Here is a 22447-nt window from a genome sequence, read left to right as displayed (position 1 = left end):
TGGCTTGGTGGGCACGGCAGGGAAAGGATACTGCAAAATCTCCATTCCCACCCCATTCCTGGGGGAAGGCTATTGCAAAATCCCCATTCCCACACCATTCTGGGGCCAGCCAGGGGTGGCATTTGCCGGTTCTCCGAACTACTCAAAATTTCCTCTACCAGTTCCCCAGAACCTGTCAGAACCTGCCGGATTTCACTCCTGCTTCAGAGTCTATCCCCAATCAACTGATCATGTCACAGAGGATGGTGAATACTGAGGGGACTAAAGGGGTTGAAGCTTTTAAAATTGTGATGATTTTCTTCACCACTTTTTTGTGGTATTTTCTTTTAAGCACTGCAGCTGGAGAAGCCTCAATGATTAAGTGTCATTAAGTCAATGTCGATTTGGTAGACGGTTCTTCTTCCCCCATCCTGGCCTTTCAGTCTCCTAACAGGGCACCCCTGATTGCTGCCATTTAACGCATCCACCTTGCTTTTGGTCATCCTCTTCTTTGAGTTCTTTTCCCAACGTTATAGAAATTTCAAGGGCACTAGGTCATTGTATATAATGTGATCAGCCAATCTGATTTCAATTATCATTTGTTGATAAACATTTATCGAAGCGGTTCTGATCAGTAACCATAATAAAAACATTCATTCGTACATTGTATCGTTTCTATTATCATCACGTGATAATTTGCATTATATGATAAATTGAACCTAGACGTATAACAGAGTAGCCTCTGTTGCCTACTCTGCATTGATTTGTTCTATGAACTATTTGTTGTTCTTGGCTAACCATGCTATCTCAGGTATCCTCACCAAAACCAAAGCTGAAAAGCATTTCTTAAAAGTCAAGCTTTCATTTTGATTTTAAAGTCCAATTGTTTTTTTAAAAAATGCTCATGATCTTACAATCCACCCTCTCTCAATGCATATTCAGCATATGGGTTGAATGCATAAGGGAAGAGTATACAGCCTTGTCTCAGTCTTATATTGTCCAGGGATGGGTCCACCATGTTTGATCCAGTCTATGTCTTCCTTTCCTGAGTATATGATCATGAGGATAATGAGATGTTCTAGGATTGCCAGTTTCCTAGGCAAATTCCACAGCTTGACATGGGCGACCTAACTGAATAGAATTTTTTTTTTATTGGCCAAGTGTGATTGGACACACAAGGAATTTGTCTTGGTGCATATGCTCTCAGTGTACATAAAAGAAAAGATACCTTCATCAAGGTACAACATTTACAACACAATTGATGGTCAATATATCAATATAAATCATAAGGATTGCCAGCAACAAGTTATAGTCATACAGTCATAAGTGGAAAGAGATTGGTGATGGGAACTATGAAACGATTAATAGTAGTGCAGATTCAGTAAATAGTCTGACAGTGTTGATGGAATTATTTGTTTAGCAGAGTGATGGCCTTCGGGAAAAAACTGCTTTTGTGTCTAGTTGTTCTGGTGTGCAGTGCTCTATAGCGTCGTTTTGAGGGTAGGAGTTGAAACAGTTTATGTCCTGGATGTGAGGGATCTGTAAATATTTTCACGGCCCTCTTCTTGATTCGTGCAGTATACAGGTCCTCAATGGAAGGCAGGTTGGTAGCAATTATTTTTTCTGCAGTTCTAATTATCCTCTGAAGTCTGTGTCTGTCTTGTTGGGTTGCAGAACCGAACCAGACAGTTATAGAGGTGCAAATGACAGACTCAATAATTCCTCTGTAGAACTGGATCAGCAGCTCCTTGGTCAATTTGAGCTTTCTGAGTTGGTGCAGAAAGAACATTCTTTGTTGTCCTTTTTTAATGATGTTTTTGATGTTAGCTGTCCGTTTGAGATCTTGCGATATGATAGAACCTAGAAATTTGAAGGTTTCTACTGTTGATACTGTGTTGTCAAGTATTGTGAGAAGACTGTTTATCACCAACAAAGTACATATTGACTTCCTTTTCATATTAATTTTAATATCTATTAATTTTGCCTCTCAGGACAGTGATGATGCTTAGAAGTTCAACAATGCACAACCCTGTTTTCAAAATTTTGTAAAAAAACAAAAACAAAACAAACCCTCCTTAATGCTTACGTTTTCTGTAGCATTGCTCATTATTTTGCTTATTGATAGTAATGCCGAAAGACAATTCATTTTGATGTGCTGTTTGACAGATGTTTATTTTTTATTTCTGTTTTGCTTCTGCTTTTGTAGCCTAGATTTTATTTGCTAAGACATTTTCCTGCCTGCTCCCTCTGCTGCTGAACAGTGACTGAAATTGGTATTTGCGTATTTGGTGCCATTTCCCCCCATTTTACGTGATTGGATGATAAAGATTTACTATGCATTGCCTTAGTAACCGTATAGATGTTTTCCACTTCCATAAACAAACAACTTCCCTCCAAGAATTAGAGTTAATACCAGAAGATTTACAGCCGTTTTCAACGTGTACTTCTTTTAGGACAGATCTGAATTTAAGACTTGACTGCAATTGCAAATGAATGTACTAGTTGGTTTATACTGAATCAGCAGAATATAAACCAGGACGCCTTTCTGGGCTCTCTAGGCAGATGCAATTACAAATGTTTGGGATCAGAAAGTTCATCTATCCATCTGTGTTTTGACAGTCAGAATCCTTTTCTTTCTTCTCTTTTTTTCAAATTTAAGAGCTTCTACTTTTTTTTCTTTTTTTAAAAAAAACAACCCCTCTTCAACTTAACTGTTATCTTGTTCTTACTAAGATTATTGTTCTTTCTTCTTTCCAAGTCTGGAATCTGGAATTCATTTTCACTCATATGCATTCCCCCACTCCATCTTCAAACTCTTGCCAGGTCTAAAATCCCTGTTTTCTTAATTCTTTTTAAAATTTGGACCCTTCGCACATTGCTTTAGTCTCTCCAGCTTCTCCTCCTTTATATTATACTCTCCGTTATCTCTAGCAAGTCTTCATTAACTTCAATAACTGCCTTCTTTCTCTATGGCTGGATTCACATGTGATGTGAACTCATACCTGACTGGGGTTCCCGCAGCATGTTAAATATACCAGGGATTCCGTGCAAATTATGACTTAGAACAGTGTGTGTGCTTTTTGGTTTAAAATTGTGAAGCAGGGATGGGAACCTTAACTATAATTCCCAGCAGCCCTAGCAATATGGCCAATAGTGGATCCTGGGAATTGCTTTTTAAGAAGATCTGTTGTCACTTTTGATCTTAACCTTTTTTCTTTTTTGTTCCATCGTTATTAATCAGCTGATAACTCACAAAATTGCATTTATTCTCTCTTTTTCTTTCCTCTTGCCATTTCCTCTCTGTAAAGTACTTCAGCTTGACAACCCCATTCCATCCTTCTGTTGTCAACACTTGTCAAGAACCTGAGACATGTAAACAAGGCCTAAATAATTTTTTTGACCAGTGCCTCAGGACTGGAGCCATTACTGATCATAAGAAAGCCATTCTCTAAATCCATCACTTTTGGTTCCTGACTACCAACATTGTCATTTTTCTTCCTTGGCTGGCATTTTCAGTTGCTTTTCATATCACTGACCTTGGCTTTATTTTAAAAGTGACTATGGGATTCCTTTCCACATAGATTTCATCAAACCAATCTGTAGCTTCTGTTTCAAGCCAGCTGATTTAGCCTGTGCTTCTGCTTATTAGTCTTTTCTACAATCATTTTTGGATTCAAGGGTCCAAGGTAAAAGCCAAACTTTGCAATGCAACTGCCTAATATTCAGTATCAATATTGGCTCGTGTCACATGAGGTTCATGTTTGCCCTTCTCCACTTAACAGGAAAATCTATACCTTCTCTTTGATGGTCTTACACAAACAGGATCAATGTTCTTTATCCTCTGGAAATCATGACTTCATTACGGTAAGTAGATATAGGTTTCCAAAGCCTGCAGTATAAGATGCAAGGTAGTGTATTCCGTTGTAAAGTTTGAATTTGGGAATGCTTTGTAGAATAACCCAAGTTCAGTTTTGAGCAGCCTATCTACCTTGATAAATATGCAAAGTAGACAAGGGTGATAATCAGTCTACACACATTCACCAGCATAGTCAAGAGGAGACCAAGTGCAAGAAATATTATATAGATGCTCAATCTATGTAGTCCAACTCTGCATTTGGTTTCTCGATAATTTAAGAGTTCTATGGAATGTTAAGAGACGAGCTTTCAAAGATTGCTTTGGATAGTGATGTGGGCAGCATATAAATTTAAGAAATAAATAAATCAAATTCTGGGATCCAAAATGGGAGAAGGCATAACAATCGAGTCTGAGGAGCTAAGAGAAAAAGCCCAAAATATAGGTAGATAAATATTACCCTGTGGGAATATAAATATCGCCCCCTGCACAAAGCAGGAACAAAAACAAAAAATGTAGAGGTATAATCTCGGAGATACATTTTTTTAACATTAACATTTGTGCTCCTAAAATTCTAAAAACCATTCCGTTCTCATTATCCTCAAGTAAACCGATGCTGTTTGATACTGTTGGCTTTTTGCACTCTAGATCATTTTCTTCACAGCTGACAGCTTCAAACAGAAGATTGTCAGTTCCCTACCCTGGTATTTTCCTTGTTTACATTGTTAATTTGCAAATCACTTAACTCCTGGCAGACTGGAGTGGTGTTTGGTTACATTGTTAGGGTGATCAGCACTTTGGAGAGCTCCCATGACATCATAAAGAAGCCAGCTTTAAAAAATTGAAAATCTTAGTGCATGAAAAATGTTACAATGGTAATTTTAAATACATGGAAGTAAAATTGTTTTTCGGCCATGCTTGACTCCTGGTGATTTTAAGGAGACATTCATGTTGTTTTCTTCATTCTGTTATGGAAATGGTTTGCTTTGCTTCTCTGAGGTTTTAGTTACTTCCCAATCTAGATGGCTTTGGGATTCCAAGACTGCTCCCTTACAACTACAGGTAGTCCTTGACTTACAACAATTCATTTAGTGACCGTCCAAATGGTCTGAAAAATGTGACCATTTTTTCACAGTTATGACCTTTGCGGCATCCCCATGACCATGTGATCAAAATTCAGATGCTTGGCATCTGGCTCATATTTATGATGGTTGCAGCATCTTCTAGAGATGTCATTGTCACCACCTTTCGATCAACCTTCTGACAAGCAAAATCAATGGGGAAGCCAGAGTCACTTAAAAACCGGATTACTAATTTATCAACTGCCGTGATTCATTTAACAACTGTGGCAAGAAAAGTCGTAAAACAGGGCAAAATTCACTCAACAAATGTCTCACTTAACAGCAGAAATTTTGGGCTCTGTTGTGGTCGTAAGTCGAGGACTACCTGTATTAATCAGGCCTGACCCAGACTACAACCGGGTGCCACCGCCTGCTCAGCCTTAGTTTATAAATCTTAAGATGGCTACAATGTAATCACAAAACTCTTGATGAAAACAACTCCAGGTTGTCAAGTTATTTTTCTCTTTCACAGAACCGCTCTGCACATTGCATATTTTTGATAGTTTACGCATGAAAAAGTAACATGAAATCTTGGCGTGCATTATTACTCGTGAAAATTTCACACCGTGGGCACACCAAAATGAGAACATGTAGTCATTCCTGGTTTTCACTCTATACTCATATGCAGAAATACGAATTGCATATACTTTGAAATCAGGAAATGCAGATAGTCTTGGACTTACGACCACGACTGAGCCCAAAATGTATGTTGTTAAGTGAGACGTTTATTAAGGGAGTTTTGGCTCATTTTACTACCTTTCTTGTGGCAGTTGTTAAGTGAATCACTGCAGTTGATAAGTTAGTAACATGGTTGTTGAGTGAATCTGGCTTCCCCATTGATTTTGCTTGTCAAAAGGGTCGCAAAAGGTGACCACATAACCTTTAGGCACAGCAAGGGTCATAAGTATGAATCGATTGCCAAGCATCTGAATTTTGATCACATGATCATGGGGATGCTAAGTCCTAAGTGTGAAAAACGTATTAAGTCACTTTTTTTCAGTGCCATTGTAACTTTGAATGGTCACTAAATGAATTGTTGTAAGTTGAGGACTACCTGTAATAACATGCAGGCCTCAGTCTTGAACAGGTAATATTCATTTTCTTCTCTTCAGAGAGCTCGTAAGCGATGATTCTAAAGCTGGTGTTTTTGATTGGTTCTTAGGTTTTATTTACTTATGACTGTATGACTATAACTTGTTGCTGGCAATTCTTATGATTTATATTGATATATTGATCATCAATTGTGTTGTAAATGTTGTACCTTGATGAACGTATCTTTTCTTTTATGTACACTGAGAGCATATGCACCAAGACAAATTCCTTGTGTGTCCAATCACACTTGGCCAATAAAATTCTATTCTATTCTTTTATTTTATTTTATTGGAAATTGGCAGCTAATCCTAGAAGAAATTTATGGAAATCCAGGGAAAAAAATGGGAGTGTGGTACACAAACATCATCACCTTTAAAGTCTGATATGGCACAGAGCCAGGTTACCTATGGGATCGTCTTTCTCTAAGCATGTCCACTGGTCCTACCTGATGAGATGGGATGGGAATCTTTTTAGTCCCCTCCCCTACATATTGCCAAGTGATGGGATATAGGAAGTATTCTTTTTCCATGGCAGTTCCTGCCCTGTGGAACTCTCTGCCTCCTGAACTTTGGCAGACTCTGTCCTTCTACCCTTCTGTAAAGTTTTGAAACTTGTTTTTTTTTTTCCCAAGCACTGGGATTAGATTAAAAAAATAAGTCAGAAGTTTGACCTGGTGCCAAGTCTTTGTTGTTTTAATGAATAATCTATTCTGATTTTATATGCTGTTTTAACTTTTGATTGGGAACTACCCAGAGTAGCTGTATAAATGTTTTAAGTACATACCTTGCTCAATAGTAGTAACTGTGAGAGGGATCTTGGAGTCCTAGTGGATAACCATTTAGATATGAGCCAGCAGTGTGCAGCAGCTGCCAAAAAAGCCAACACAGTTCTGGGCTGCATAAACAGAGGGATAGAATCAAGGTCACATGAAGTGTTAATACCACTTTATAATGTCTTGGTAAGGCCACACTTGGAATATTGCATTCAGTTTTGGTCGCCACAATGTAAAAAAGATGTGGAGACTCTAGAAAGAGTGCAGAGAAGAGCAACAAAGATGATTAGGGGATTGGAAGCTAAAACATATGAAGAACAGTTGCAGGAACTGGGTATGTCTAGTTTAATGAAAAGAAGGACAAGGAGAGACATGATAGCAGTGTTCCAATATCTCATGGGTTGCCACAAAGAAGAGGGACTCAAACTATTCTCCAAAGCACCTGAGGGTAGAACAAGAAGCAATGGGTGGAAACTAATCAAGGAGAGAAGCAACTTAGAACTAAGGAGAAATTTCCTGACAGTTAGAACAATCAATAAGTGGAACGACTTGCCTGCAGAAGTTGTGAATGCTCAAACACTGGAAATTTTTAAGAAAATGTTGGATAACCATTTGTCTGAAATGGTGTAGGGTTTCCTGCCTGGGCAGGGGGTTGGACTAGAAGACCTCCAAGGTCCCTTCCAACTCTATTGTTGTTGTTGTTGTTGTTGTTGTTGTTATACACAGGTACAGTACAGTACATACAAAACCTTGGACCTGGTCCCCCTGCTTCTTGTGTGTGATGGGCAAACTGCATGTAGTTGGTAAACATATCATAGTACTGAAAATATACATCAGCCAGCTGGGTCTGTATATCTTTAAGGTCAGAGTACATTGGCTTGCTTTAAAATACTGTTCTAAAGCCTTCTGAATGATTATTTAGCCTCTTGAGATATGGAACTTGGAAAGCATATGGAAGCATATGAAAGGAAAGGAAAGGAAAGGAAAGGAAAGGAAAGGAAAGGAAAGGAAAGGAAAGGAAAGGAAAGGAAAGGAAAGGAAAGGAAAACTGGAGTAAGATTTGTTAAATTAATCCTATTGAATAGGTTGCAAGAAAACTACATTTCTATTTAAAATGGCAGGCAAATTACAGCTAAAATAAATATTATATAGAAATTGATGTACAGATTTTCAACCAATGCTCCTTTATTATTTGATTGTCTTAGTACCTGAAACATTGTTGCTTCGGGCCCAAATGTTTTGAAATTTCAGTGCTATCAACTGCAATGAAACAAAGAAAATGTTAAAAAGTTATGATATTTATATAGTTACTTACCAATCACATCTAAATTATATTAAAGTAACCACAATATTTTTTACAATCCCCAAGGCAGGTCACAACTTTTGAGTATCCCTAATGTTCGGAAATTGAAAGTTGGAAAGGTTGACATTCCCTAATAGTGCATGTACCTCTTAACTGTTGAGATGCTGGCACAGGATATTGGCTTGCCAGACAGCCTCTTAATTAGAGATCCTAGCCTGTCCAGAATGTCATGGTCACACTTGGAACAAAATTGGGTTTTTAATGTGCTACTGGGATGCTGGCCAAAATGTGCCCAAATTAACCATACTATCTTTAACTACTGGGAGGAAACACTAGTCCTTGACTTATGATCCCACAGTTGGGAGCCAGAATTTCTATTTTTTAAGCAAAGTGGGTGTTAAGTGAATCTCATCCAATTTTATGACCTTTTTGTCCACCGTTGATAAGTGAAACACTGCAGTTGTTAAGTGAGTCATGCAGTTATTAAGTGAACCTGGATTCTCCCATTGCTTGTTGGAAGCCAGCTTGGCAGGTTGGAATTTTTTTTTTTATTTGCATTTATATCCCGCCCTTCTCCGAAGACTCAGGGCGGCTTACACTATGTTAGCAATAGTCTTCATCCTATTTGTATATTTATATACAAAGTCAACTTATTGCCCCCAACAATCTGGGTCCTCATTTTACCTACCTTATAAAGGATGGAAGGCTGAGTCAACCTTGGGCCTGGTGGGACTAGAACCTGCAGTAATTGCAGGCAGCTGCTGTTAATAGACTGCATTAGCAGTCTGAGCCACTCAAGCCAGTCACATGACCCTGGGACGCTGCAAGTGGCATAAATACATGCTGGTTGCCAAGCACCCGAATTTTTATCCTGTGTAGGGATGCTGCAATGGTTCTTAAGCAGGAGGACCAGTTGTTAGTCACTCTTTTCAGCTTCTTTTGAACAATCGCTAAATGAATGGTTGTAAGTTGAGGACTACCAATATGTGGTACAGGTGTGAAGCCGGTAATCAAGTCTGTACCAGAGGTGGGTTTCAGCAGGTTCTGACCAGTTCTGGAGAACCATTAGTGAAAATTTTGAGTAGTTCGAAGAACCGGTAAATACCATCTCTGACTGGCCCTGCCCCCATCTATTCTCTGCCTCCTGAGTCCCAGCTGATTGGGAGGAAATGGGGATTTTGCAGTATCCTTCCCCTGGAGTGGGCAGGGAATGGAGATTTTGCAGTATCCTTCCCCTGCCACGCCCCCCAAGCCACGTCCACCAAGCCACGCCACACCCACAGAACCAGTAGTAAAAAAATTTGAAATCCACCTCTGGTCCGTACCTTCACTATTTTATACTAAAAGTGTTATTCTGAAAGATTTTATTGATCAAGGCCATAAGAAGCAACAGAAGTCAGCATTTTGGGGTCCTCTGGTGATGACCATGCCATATGGAAATTCCCATTCGGAATATGAAAAGACAAAGTGACAAAGAGCATGAATTATTGAATAAAAAGAAAGGGAAAAAAGAGATACGTTGTATATCTTTGAAACTAAGGGTGAAAGTAAGGACACATTAAGATCTGAAAGAAGGATTTGGTGGAGCGGAGCTCATGAATATATGCAAGGAAGTTAAAATGTAGGTTTAATTATGAATGAAAGGCCTAAACCATATGTCTGTAAGTAGCTGTTGTGGGTGTAACAATCCTCGGATTAGTGCTACTTGTAAGTTATACGGCAATGAATGGAGATGATGAAAGAACTGGAGATGAATTTAGGGGAAAATTATACAGCATCCCTAAATAAATGTAATCCATGGGGAAATTATTTTGCTACCTGTCATGAATAGATAGCAAATATACGGGGAAAAAATGTTTGCCTCTTTGGAGATCCAATAATAAATAAGAACAGTGACTGCTTGCTGAGTATCTGCTTCATCTATTTTATATAAATACACAGTTTAGTCATAAGTCTATTAATGAATAGCCAAAGAATTAAAATAACTCTGGTAACATGATTGATTTGACTATTTGTCAAGATAGACTTAGAGAACTAGAGTAAAATATACAATGTCTGCAAAAGTCTGCATTTCCTGCATCGGATGAGGAGAGCACATCTTTCTCCTTCTGTCCCGGCCACTTTTTACAGAGGCACAACTCAGAGCGTTTTAACAAACTGTATCACTGTTTGATTTGGCAGCTGCAGTGCCTCAGAAAGAAAGTCCCTACAGAAAGTGGTAAGGACAGTCAAGAAGATTATAGGAAGCTCGCTTCCTGTTATTGAGGCTACTGCTTATAAGCACTATGTGCTTAGAGCTCAAAGCATTGTTAGAGACCCCACACATCCATTTTACAGTCTGTTTCTGTTCTGCTCCTCTCTGGGAGGACATTTCGAAGTATTTCTAGTAGGACTACCAGATTCTGTAACAGCTTTGTTCCCTATGCGATCCATCTGGTAAGCTTGCAAGTTTTGTTTTTCTCACCATGTACATACATACAGTACATCCGAACTAGACTTTGTTGTTTCACTGTGTCATATATCTGGGTGTATGCATAATTTTGTATGTATGTATTTATTTAGTCAAGTTTATGTAGCGTATATTGGAGGTGGTGACCCTTTGAGAGCTGTATGCAACAAAATTTCATTTTAATGTATGCTGATTAGTGTGTGCCAACAAAATGGTGATGAGACATTCTGAATGTGGCACATATTGTGACTGGATTTGGGGGATATTGGCATGGGAGTAAAGGAAAGAAGTGAAAGAAGCTAGAGTGAAAACAGTGACGTCAGCAAGAGAAAATGATGAGCCCTGCTTTAAAAAGAAACTATGACAAATCTGTATATGTACATAGTTTAAATTTAAGCAAGAATGATTCCCATACATACAATACATCTCAATGCAATGCAATGCAATTAGGTGTAAACAATAATCTAAATTCTTGGAAGACACAATTGATTATAAAAGAAATTGGCAAATACATAGATGGTGAAGGGAAAGGTCTTAAAACAACCCATCAGTTTGTTGGGGAAGAAGAATAGAGGCTGTTACAGATGGTGCTATAAGCCACAATTCAGAGTTTGACTCTGACTTGGAGTCTGATAGCTTTGAATGTTATGTTTGTTGTGGCTATCACCAACCTTGAAACAAAACAGATGACTATTGGGTTTAATTCAGAGAAAGAATAGCTGGTAATCTATGTGTGTGTGCGCGTGCCATTGAAGATTCATCAGTTCAGAAGTAGTTGGACCTCCACAAAGTACTCAACGATGAGTGAACCATTTAAAAGGAAAAGCAACGTGAGACAAAATTACTAAGCAATACTGATATTTGCCAGAAGATAGATGAAAGAAAGAAAGATCAAAGGCTTACCTATCAGGAGATCCCAGTTGAATCTAGGCCAATTACCAGTTCCTTTGGGCTACACGGAAAATTGCTTGTAAATTCTATAAGCCCTTTTCCTAACTTTAGAGGGGGTAGGTTTAGTATTTAGCAGCACTGAAAGGTGCATATATGCTATGTGCTAAGTTTATATCAACACATGCTAAGATGTCTGAAATGGTTTAGGGCAGGGGTGTCACACTCACAGCGTCACCTTGTCATCACGTGACATATTGCAACTTTTTTTCCCTTCACTAAACCGGAAGTGGGTCTGGCCAGCATGTGATGCATCTGGCCCACGGGCCTCAAGTTTGACACAGTTGGTGTAAGATTTCCTGCCAGAGCAGGGGGTTGGATTCGAAGACCTCCAAGGTCCCTTTTAACTCTGTTATTCTCTTATTCTACTAGTGCTTAGAATGGCTTCAAACTAAAAATTAGGTCTAGAGGAAAAGTAAGAGTCTTTTACTTTTATAACAGATTCTAATGCTGAGAGGGAAGAGAACCGTTCACTATAAAATGCAAAACAATTACAGGGTCATAAATCATGTGCTGGCTGGAAGCTAGGGAACTGAAATTTCTTTTAAGTTAAATAAAACAACAGGAAAAACTGGAATGCCACCTGGCACATTCTTTCATTCAAATCCTTCTCGTACTATATACTCTGTGATAGTGCTATGAAAAGTGGAATCACCTATTAGCAGTGGTGGGATTCAGCCAGTTCGCACCACTTCGGGAGAACCGGTTGTTAACTTTCTGAGCAGTTTGGCAAATTGGTTGTTGGAAGAAATCATTAGGGCAGAGAACCGGTTGTTAAATTACTTGAATCCCACCACTGCCTGTTAGTAGTATGCACATAGTTCCCGTTAAAAAAGTGCAAAAAAGGAAGGTTGGTAGAATGATGAAGTGAAAAAGACTGTGGATGAGAAATGTACATATATGAGAATGATTGTTGCAAAATATGAGGATAAGATTAGAAAAAGATTTTGAGGAAAAGAAGCATGGAAAAGAATGTACTCAAGAGGAAGGAATGGTTAAGATTAAAAGAGGCCGAGAAAGCACATTGATTTTTATAAAGCTAAAAAGTTGTTCTTGTAGTGAGGGGAAAGGGCGCCTCCAGCAGAGAGACCATGATTAAAAAAAGTGATGAAATATTTGAGATGACTCTGAAGGGAAGGACTGTTGGAATATTTTAGAGATTTGTTGGGAATGTGAAACATTAGAGAGGAATCAATGCTATAACTGAAAAGAAAGTAAGAAATGAGTGAGGATCAAATCAAATACATGCACACAAAAAGTCTGATGAACATTGAATGGAAATTGGGAGACTGTGAGTTCTAGTCCCATGTTAGTCACAAAGCAAGCTAGGTGACCTTGGGCCAATACCATTCTCTCTCAGCCCTAGGAATAAACAAGGGTAAACCACTTCTGAAATCTTACAGGAAGGAAGGAAGGAAGGAAGGCAGGAAGGAAGGAAGGAGCCCTTATGTATCAGTGGGAACACTTAGGGATTTTTTTAAAAAAATTAAAAGAGCCTTAAAACGACTTCCTTCCTCCCTCCCTCCCCCAGTGCTGCAGGGAATTCAACTCTCAGTTCATTCCACTTCAGATTGCATTATTTATATCCACTTGAAGAGGCATTATTTACATGTGTTTATATTTATTGCAATAAACATGCAAGCCTTTCAGTTTGAAAATCAATAGAGTCATAGGATGTTTAACTGGGCTGAAAGCAGTACTCTGCCAAATGACTGCTTTCCTTCAAACACAGGGAGCTTCATGAAAGGGATGAAAGGAAATGGATCAAGCATTTGGCATAGCATTAATTTCAATCCAGTTATCTTTCTGACCCGAACAGTGCATGAATCCAAATAAATACAGGAATAAACATCAGATTCTTACCAATTATAAATAAGCTTCTTATGACTAAGAAAGCTGCTGCTGCTGCTAACATAAACTATTCACTCAACAGACATGAATACTAATGCTGCAGAATCCTACAGAGATTAAAAAATTGTTCTCTTTTTTTTTCCTCTCTTCAAATTCGCCCTTTACAAAATGCCCCAAAAGTGCCCATCAAAAATCACTGGATTCTTAAATAGTGCTTGGGCAGGGGGAATGCCAAGGATAGCAGGAGAAAGATACAATCAATTAACATTTTAAACATTTTAAAAGAATGAATCAAGCCAAAATATAAAGTGAAATTGGTGAATTTACGATCAGAGGTGGGTTTCAGCAGGTTCTGACCAGTTCTGGAAATTTTGAGTAGTTTGGAGAACCGGTAGTAAAAATTCTGACTGGCCCTGCCCCCATCTATTCTCTGCCTCCTAAATCCCAGCTGATCAGGAGGAAATGGGGATTTTGCAGTATCCTTCCCCTGGAGTGGGGTGGGAATGGAGATTTTACAATATCCTTCCCATGCCATGCCAGAACCGGTAGTAAAAAATTTGGAAACCCACCATTGCTTACGATCCATCAAATTGAACACTGTCGCCAAACATTGTTATTAGTTTACTTATTAAAAAATAGCAATACTTCCTTACTATTTTCATGTGAGCCAAAGTATGAAGTGCAGAAATATTCAGGAATATTTTTTTTTAAAGAAAGATGTTTGGTTTGCTATTTCAACCCCAAAAAAATTCTGATGAAGGGTAATAGAAGATTAGTTTTAGCATCACTTAGAAGGCATTAGATGGCAAGCACCAAATTGATTCCATTGTGTTTCATGATCAATCAATCAGAATAGAGCTGGACGGGACCTTGGAGGTCTTCTAGTCCAACCCCTGCTGAAATCGGAAACCCTACACCATTTTACACAAATAGCCATCCAATCTCTCTTTTACATCCTCCAGTGATGAAGCACCCAATAACTTCTGAAGGCCAGCTGTTTCACTGGTTAATTGTTCTCACTGTCAAATTAAGTTTCTCCTTAATTCCAGGTTGCATCTGTCCTTGATTAGTTTCCATCCATTGTTTCTTGTCTTGCCTTCTGGTTCTTTGATAGAGGGCCATGGCTGATGGTGAACAAATGACTCAAAGGCAAAAGCAATTCTGGTTTATTACTGCACTTTGAAGAGATTCATCTTAAGTAAAGTGTTTTTATAAATTTTACCAAATATTATAGATTGTTCAGCATTTCTTACACTTTTTAGGGGGGGAAAAAAGCCCTCACATGCTAATTGAAAATGTATATTATTATTTTTTGGCACATCCAGGCTATACTCCAAACTAAACTCTCTATTTGGGCTCTTGCAATGTGCTAGATGTTAGATCTATTTGACATTTGGGTTATTTTCCTTTTCCCATTTTTTGCGCAAAATATTTTTTCCCCCCTCATTGTTAGTGCTGGATGTTTGTTTTTCTGTTTTGTATTTTGTTCTTGTTGATATCAGAAAATAAATATGTTTTTTTAAAAATGTATCTTTCCTGCATGCCCAAGCTATACCCCAAACTAAACTCTCCATTTAGACCAGGGGTGTCAAACTTAATTTCATTGAGGGAGGCATCAGGGTTGTGTTTGACCTCAGGGAACTAAGGTGGGCGTGGCCAGGCTGGGCATGATGGCCAGCTCGACATCACTCATGTCGGGGGCACCTCTGGCGGCCTGAGTGCTCTGCCAGTGAAAATGGGCTCCTGAGCTCCGTCTTCAGCTGCGATGGCCTCCTGCAATCCTCTGCCAGCCAAAATAAGGCTTGGGAGGGCCGCATGTGGCCCTCCCAAGCTCTATTTTCACTGGCAGGGGCACTGCAGGCTGGTCCTTTGCTGTTTCCAGGGTGGCTCCGCGGGCTAGATCTAAGCACCCCATGGGCCAGATCCGGCCCACAGGCCTTGTTTGACACCCCTGATTTAGACTATTGCAATGCACTCTATGTGGGGCTACCCTTGAAAAATATCCGGGAGCTTCAGCTGGTGTAGAATATGTGGTGGGATTCAAAAAATTTTACTACCAGTTCTGTGGGCATGGCTTGGTGGGCATAGCATGGCTTGGTGGGTGTGGCTTGGTGGGCGTAGCATGGCTTGGTGGGCGTGGCTTGGTGGGCGTGGCAGGGGAAGGATACTGTAAAATCTCCATTCTCTCCCCACTCCAGGGGAAGGTTACTGCAAAATCCCCATTTCCTCCCGATCAGCTGGGACTCGGGAGGCAGAGAACAGATGCGGGCGGGGCCAGTCAGAGGTGGTATTTACCAGTTTTCCAAACTACTCAAAATTTCCACTGCCGGTTCTCCAGAACTGGTCAGGACCTGCTGAAACCCACCTCTGCCACACAGGTAATGTTGGAGCCCTATAGAACAGTGCATCTAACACCTTTGCTGTGCGAGCTGCACCAGGTGCTGGTTTGCTTTCAGGTCCAAGTCAAGGTGTTAGTTATGACACCCAGCTGAGCCGCGTGATATCAGAGGTTTGTTTTTTTTTACTCGGCAGAAGAAAAGTGAAAAAAAACCCCTCTGATGATTGGGTGGCTCAGGTGGGGCAGGGGGCAGGGATTTTTGCTACCAGTTCTCCGAACCACCTGCCACCATCGCTACCAGATCGGGTGATCTGGTCCAAACCGGGAACATTTCACCCGTTACACACACATATTTATTGTGGTGGGTTTCCCACCACTGTTTTCAAAGCAAAAAGGAATTAGCCTGACTAGGTGGCTCAGTGGCTAAGACACTGAGCCTGTCGATCAGAAAGGTCAGCAGTTCAGCGGTTCGAATCCCTAGTACGGGTGTCCTGTGTGAGCAGGAGGTTGAACTAGATGACCTCCAAGGTCCCTTCCAACTCTGTTACTGTTGAAGTGGTCTAAACTGGTGGTTCAGGTGCAATCTATTGAAGCGGGTCACATGGAGTTTCATAAACCAATTCAAAACCAATTTTTGACATTTTAAATTTGCAAAAAACATTTGGTAGGTCCAATAAACAATGAAAAAAAAATTGGCAAGAATGAGAGATGCTAGAAGAAGAAAAAGACACACCCCAAACATTGCAATGCAATGCACAATAAATCTTGTGACTCGAAGGGTGCCAAAGGTCAATGCATGCAAACATCAGGGAGATAGGGGATCTGTGCAAAAGCTGAAGAGGAACAGTGTTTTTAACTGTTGAATCATCGAAGATTAAAACCCTTAAAAAAAAAAAAGGAACAGTGGTTGAGGAATGCTTCCATGCAATCTCAACCGGAACTGCTTAGCTATATGATGAAGAAAATGCAGAAGTATTTGGATGACTCAGTTGAGTCATTCCAACTCCCCCAACACCCACTCAAACAATTTTGCACATTTTAGATTTGCTTAGTCACTGAAAGGACTGCCAAAGGATTTGCTAGGCTAGCCTTTCTCCAAATTGATACCTTTGGATTACAATTCCCAAAAATCTCTCTTAAATATGTCCACCGTCATGAAGCTGGATTCCCAAATCCTTTGGTCCAACTCTCCATTCCCATTTTCCCCCAGCCTGAGGTTATCCATCTGTGCTAGCCTGACTGCATTTTTGGTTGAAAACGACGGGAGCTGCAATCTAAGAGTCCAGAGAGCACGAAGTAGGAAAAAGCTCAGCATAGCTAGGATGTGGTGGAATCTCCAGCTAGACTGGAGGGAGGTGTGAAGAGAGGACTGTGCTTAGAGTCCTTGCAACGCAGAAAGCGGCAGAGGCCCGACGTCCCCAAATCCCTGAAGCCTTATCTGACTGTTCCTAAGAGAATGCAGTCTGGTGAGATCTTTGTAACATAGTCCTTGTCAAGCGCCAAGAAAATCAGGAGATTCAGACAGTTCAAATGAGTATAAAGATATATTGCAAGCTTAAGCTCTCTACAAAAATCTGAGCTACTAACGGTCAAGGGAAGTGAGCAGGAATTAAGGAGGCATTCAAGGTAGGCTGGACTTAGATCTCTTGTCGGCGTGCAATGATTCATGGCTTATAACGCATTTGACCCCTCCCTCGGGCTCAGCTTGGTCCTCTCCTATAGTCCTCAAATTACAACCATTCAAGATTACAACAGCACTGAAAAACGTGACCTATGACCGATCCTCACATTTACAATGAATGCAGCATCTTCACAGTCAAGTGATCAAAACTTGGGTACTTGGCAACTGGCGTGTATTTACAACAGTTGCAGCATCCCGGGCTCCTGCAGTTGCCATTTGTGACTTTCCCAGCCAGCTTTCAACAGGCAAAGTCCATGGGGGAAGCCAGGTTCCCATAACAACCACATGATTCACTTAACGATTGCAATGATTCGCTTAACAATGCGGCAAGAAAGGTCATAAAACCGGGCACCAATCACTTAATAATCACCTTGCTTATCACCAGAAATGTTGTAGCCGTAAATTGAGGACCACCTGTAAAGCTACCCATTGTCATCGTAAGTTGAGAGCCACCTATAAAGCTTCCACGATTCATGAGTGGTTCTGACTGCCTGTGTCCAAGAATACTACGGACATGAACTTTGGTTTACGGGTAACTTCTCTTTCTCAAAGTATTCTACAATTTGAGTCCCCCGCCCCTGGTCTGTGGACCCACACCAGTCTGTGGCGTGCCAGCAACCGGTCTGCGCAAACAAGAACAGCCCCATCTGCAGGGTGGAGGCAGCATGTGAAACCACGCCCCCTCTGGTCCGCAGAATACCTCTTTCCACGGAACCAGTCCCTGGTGCTCGAAAGGTTGGAGGCCGCTCCTCTAGAACTATAGTTCAGTAAGACAGGTTGAGGGACTAGAAGTGCCTCAATCCAAATGACAATTCACCCCGTTCTTTGAGGCAAGTCACAACATCGAATATTTTTTAAAAAAACACACCTCTCTTAATTCCCCAGTAAAAATAGCTATTTTTCTGAGAATTCTGGGAGCTACTTTTCACGCATCTGGAAGGCATCCAGTTTGGGGGAAGGCTGGGGATACAAATATAGGGCAAGGGAGTACACATTCGGGGTGGGGGTGGGGAGTCCAACATTAATTAGTGTTCAACAGCGGGTCTCTACAGACCTAGTTTAACAGTGCTGCTTGCTCTTTATTGCAACATGAAAAATTGCGCAGGAAAAGGACATTCAGATTCATAGGACACAAGATACAGGCTCTTTGGAGATTTTTTTTAAAATTTTTTTTTTACTTTGCTCCACTAGCAAAAAGCCACCTCTGACAACAGCCATGAATCATCGGAAATGGAATACCTGAGGTAAGTTTTTAATTAAGAAAGAAATGTAGCTTCCCAATGTCTAACGGGTAGGTCAGGATCTGACTAGAGCCAGGCTATTGTCCTGACCACCATCGAGGTTCTGTGCAGCTGTCTGTTCCGAGCTTCTTTTTATCCGCCCCCCCCCCCTGAATTCACAATCTACGCTCACGCTCTCTGTCCTCCTGCAAGACATGTTATGCTACAGTAGAATAAATGTCATTTTTAAAAAATAGTGTCTAGACAGTTGTCTGTGCATGATCAGACAATGTGACCGAACAAAGAATTCAATGGGGAAAAGGTTGTGAGCCACTGCAAACTGCAAAAACAAACTTCTCCAGCATACTGTGGCTGATCTGTACGGTGAATGCTTTTGAGGAGCAGCCCTCTCCCTTCACACCATCACCCACACCCCTGCCAAAAATGAACTCTCCACGGGAGGAGACTTTTATAACTTCTTCAGGTGTTGCCAGTACCAGCTGTCCTGAAATGAGTTTAGTTATAGCTTCAAGAGAACGTATCCGTGTGAAAACATAGACTATGAGTCAGTTTGGTCCAGTGGTTAAAGCACCAAGTTATAAACTGGGAGACTGGGAGTTATAGTTCCACCTTAGGTATGAAAATGGCCTAATTCACCTCACAGGATCGTTGTTGTGGAGAAAACAAGAGAAGGAAGGTGTGTTCACCACCTTGAGTTACTTATAAAATAATAAAGGGTGGAAAGAAGAAAGAAAAAGAAAGAAGGAAAGAAGGAAAGAAAGAAGGAAGGAAGGAAGGAAGGAAGGAAGGAAGGAAGGAAGGAAGGAAGGAAGGAAGAAAGAAAGAAAGAAAGAAAGAAAGAAAGAAAGAAAGAAAGAAAGAAAGAAAGAAATTTTTCAACACAAGGAAAAAAGCAGCTAATTGCTGGCCATCAACACACCAATAACACCAGTAGGAAGGCACTCCATAAATACCATGCATTGAATAACCCAAAGCATATAATAGAGTAGACAGAAGTTCCCTGAAGATGGGCTCCAGTACAAGTCTCAATGTTTGGACGATTAAACCTCTGGTCCAGGTGACCGACCCAGACTGGATCTTGAAAAAATATGTATCGTAAAATACCATGCAGATACTTCCAGGAATATCTCAGAGAAGCCAGCACGAGAGAGTTAGTCATGCTAATGGTGATACCTTTTTATACCTGGTTCCAAAATTGTATCTTTTTTCTCCAAATTCATCACCTTATTTCATTTTTTTAAATACAGCTTTATAAATTGCAACAAGCAAACCCCCAAACAGGCATTTACATAAATGTAGAAGCGGAGAGAATTCTCAATACAATATTTTTCAGATCATCATTTATTAAGATCATCTCTCTCTATATATATATATATTCTTTCATCCTCCTTTGTGCTGCTGCTGTTTGCATGACAATTAGTAAAGGGAGATTGTGGAAAGTCCTATTTTTCGCAGGAGCGATGGCTGTGTTCACTTAACTTAACCGCTGCTTAGAGAATTCGTTGAAAGAGAACTTTGGGTTTGCAAAATTCACTGAATCACAGCCTAGCCAACAGAGGCTGGATCTGCAAAACAAGACAGCCTGAAATGCGTCTGGCTCCTTTGTGGTTCGGTATGTTATGCGAACACAGCTTATAACTGGGAGAGTAAAGAAGGGAGTTAATGTGACTAATAAGCTCTGTGATTAATAAACGGAAAGAATAGGAAATAGCTCTGGGGCAGAGCTCCATAGCATTTCATACAAAGAATCCCAGGCTAGATCAGAAATTGTCTCTCTGAAAGCTTGGAATTTGGAAAACCATTCCCAGACAATTATATTCTTAGGCTAGAATGGACCTTCAGATTTACCCATTGACTCACTATAGCCAGTCTGGTCTAGTGGTTAAGGCGCTGACCTGGGATCCAAGAGTTCACGAGTTCTGGTTCCTCCTTAGGTAGGGTAGCTAGAGGACTTTGGCCCAGTCACTCTTTCTCAGCCCAACTCACCACAAAGGGCTGTTGTTGTGGGAAATTAAGAGGAGGAAAGAGTAAGGTAGTTCCCCACAACAGTTCATTTAGTGACCATCCGAAGTTACAACGGCCCTCAAAAAAGTGACTTACGGCCATTTTTTACATTTAGGACTCTTGCGTCACATGATCAAACTCTGAACACTTGGCCACGGACTCATATTTATGACAGCTGCAGTGTCCCCGGCAGGGATCATGTGATCCACTTTTGCGACCTTCTGACAAGCAGTCGACGGGGAAGCCAGATTCACTTAACAGCTGTGTTACTAATTTAACAACTGCAGGGATTCCCTGAACAACTGTGACAAGAAAAGTCGTAAAATAGGGCCAACTCACTTAACAAACGATTCACTTAGCAACATAAATTTTGGGCTCAATGGTGGTCCTAACTGGAGGACTACCTGTATTAGGGACATTCGAGATAAAAATCAAACAAACAAATGAAAGTAAAGGCTTGTTAAAAAGGAATAGAACGGGAGAGAGGGAAAGGGAAGCAGAACGTCTGTTGTTAACACTGGGAATTAACCAGAGAGACAGTCTGCTAACTGATTCAGCTGTTCCAATATATCGAGGGAAACATACTGGAGGGGGGAGAACAGCTGGTGTGACATATCTTTAATACCTAAGTAGATATTAGAGAAACATTGCTAATCATTATTCAGAAGACTCCAAAGGACATTTAAGCTCTTTGGGTTTTTTTTTTTACAGATCACACAGGAACTTGTCTACCATTCTTTGATGTCACTGCCTCTTGCATTTCAAACTCCTAATGACAGCGCCAAAACCCGCACAGTCTACCGCAGCGGTCCCCAACCTTTTTGGTGGTGGCGGAAGGGGAGAGCGGATGGTTGCGTGCGTGCAACCTAATCCCGTGCATGCACAAATAAAGCCTGGCGCACTCACCCGCTGCTTGCGGGGCCCAGGGTTTGGGGACCCCTGGTCTATGGTATTCACCTATGTCACCACTACCTTCCTTTTGCTGACTTCCTGTTTGGATTACGAGGATGACTTTCAGCAGAGCGAATTTCAGGCTTGTCCCAACTTGGAAATTTAGGAAAGAAAGACCCTAGTCTCCACTATTGGAAGTGAAAGGTTCTTTTACTAAAGAACTCAAGCGATTACAGTAAAGGTGAAGCTGGATCTGAGTATTCCCATGCAAAGCCTACAATTTACCCCTTTCCCTGGCCCTCCCCACTTTGACCAGCCCATCAGTGTCCAGTAGCATTCATTTTTGATGTTTTGGGAATGGCTTTGAGGTTTGCCGCCTCTTTGATGTAGTTTCGCCTTCTGTTCTCAGGCTGCGTCCTTGGTCGGCCGGTTTATTCTGGATTGACACCTCTGGTTCCTGTCCTGTCCATCTGTCATCCTTCCCTTCCTTTACTACCATTCCTTACTTCCTCAGTTGCCTCCCGCCCTCCCTTGCATTTTATGGCAGAATGCCCTCCAAGAGAAGTATGCTGAAGATGGCAGGCCTGACAATGAGCACTACCCTGTCCCTGATTGGTGGATTAGCCAGTGCCGATTGGTCATATCCACAGGAACCACCCACCAAAATCATCATGTTAAGATGCACTTCTGCTTGCCAAAGTTGTGTCCACATCATGACTTTTCTAAACTTCGGTTCATTCTTCAGTGACCGAACTCCAGCTTCATGACATGAAAATAATTTCGTGCATTAAGGAAGAGGGATAGAAATGGGCAAGGCAACACAATAGTTTTCTCCCAGTGAAATATATGTTACCCACTGTGGGAACTTCTATCCATAAAACAATGAGATCATGCTTGTGGGAACTGAGAGGGAGAGGAATCCAA

At 40.8% G+C, this 22447-nt stretch overlaps 1 protein-coding gene across 1 annotated transcript in view; it reads right to left on the bottom strand.

Moving 5' to 3' along the window:
• Window positions 1–22447, bottom strand: part of COPRS (coordinator of PRMT5 and differentiation stimulator) — a 168436-nt gene that overhangs the window by 29491 nt on the left and 116498 nt on the right. The window contains exons 4-5 of the mRNA XM_058172809.1: window positions 8026–8077; window positions 6829–6939 (exon numbers count right to left, since the gene is read on the bottom strand). Of these exons, the coding sequence (XP_058028792.1) occupies window positions 6834–6939; window positions 8026–8077 (158 nt within the window). The 3' untranslated portion in view covers window positions 6829–6833. The remainder of the gene's footprint in view (window positions 1–6828; window positions 6940–8025; window positions 8078–22447) is intronic.

This window comes from Ahaetulla prasina, chromosome 2 (genome assembly GCF_028640845.1).
Source record: "Ahaetulla prasina isolate Xishuangbanna chromosome 2, ASM2864084v1, whole genome shotgun sequence".
NCBI lineage: Eukaryota > Metazoa > Chordata > Lepidosauria > Squamata > Colubridae > Ahaetulla > Ahaetulla prasina.
This window is presented reverse-complemented; position numbering and strand designations above follow the sequence as displayed.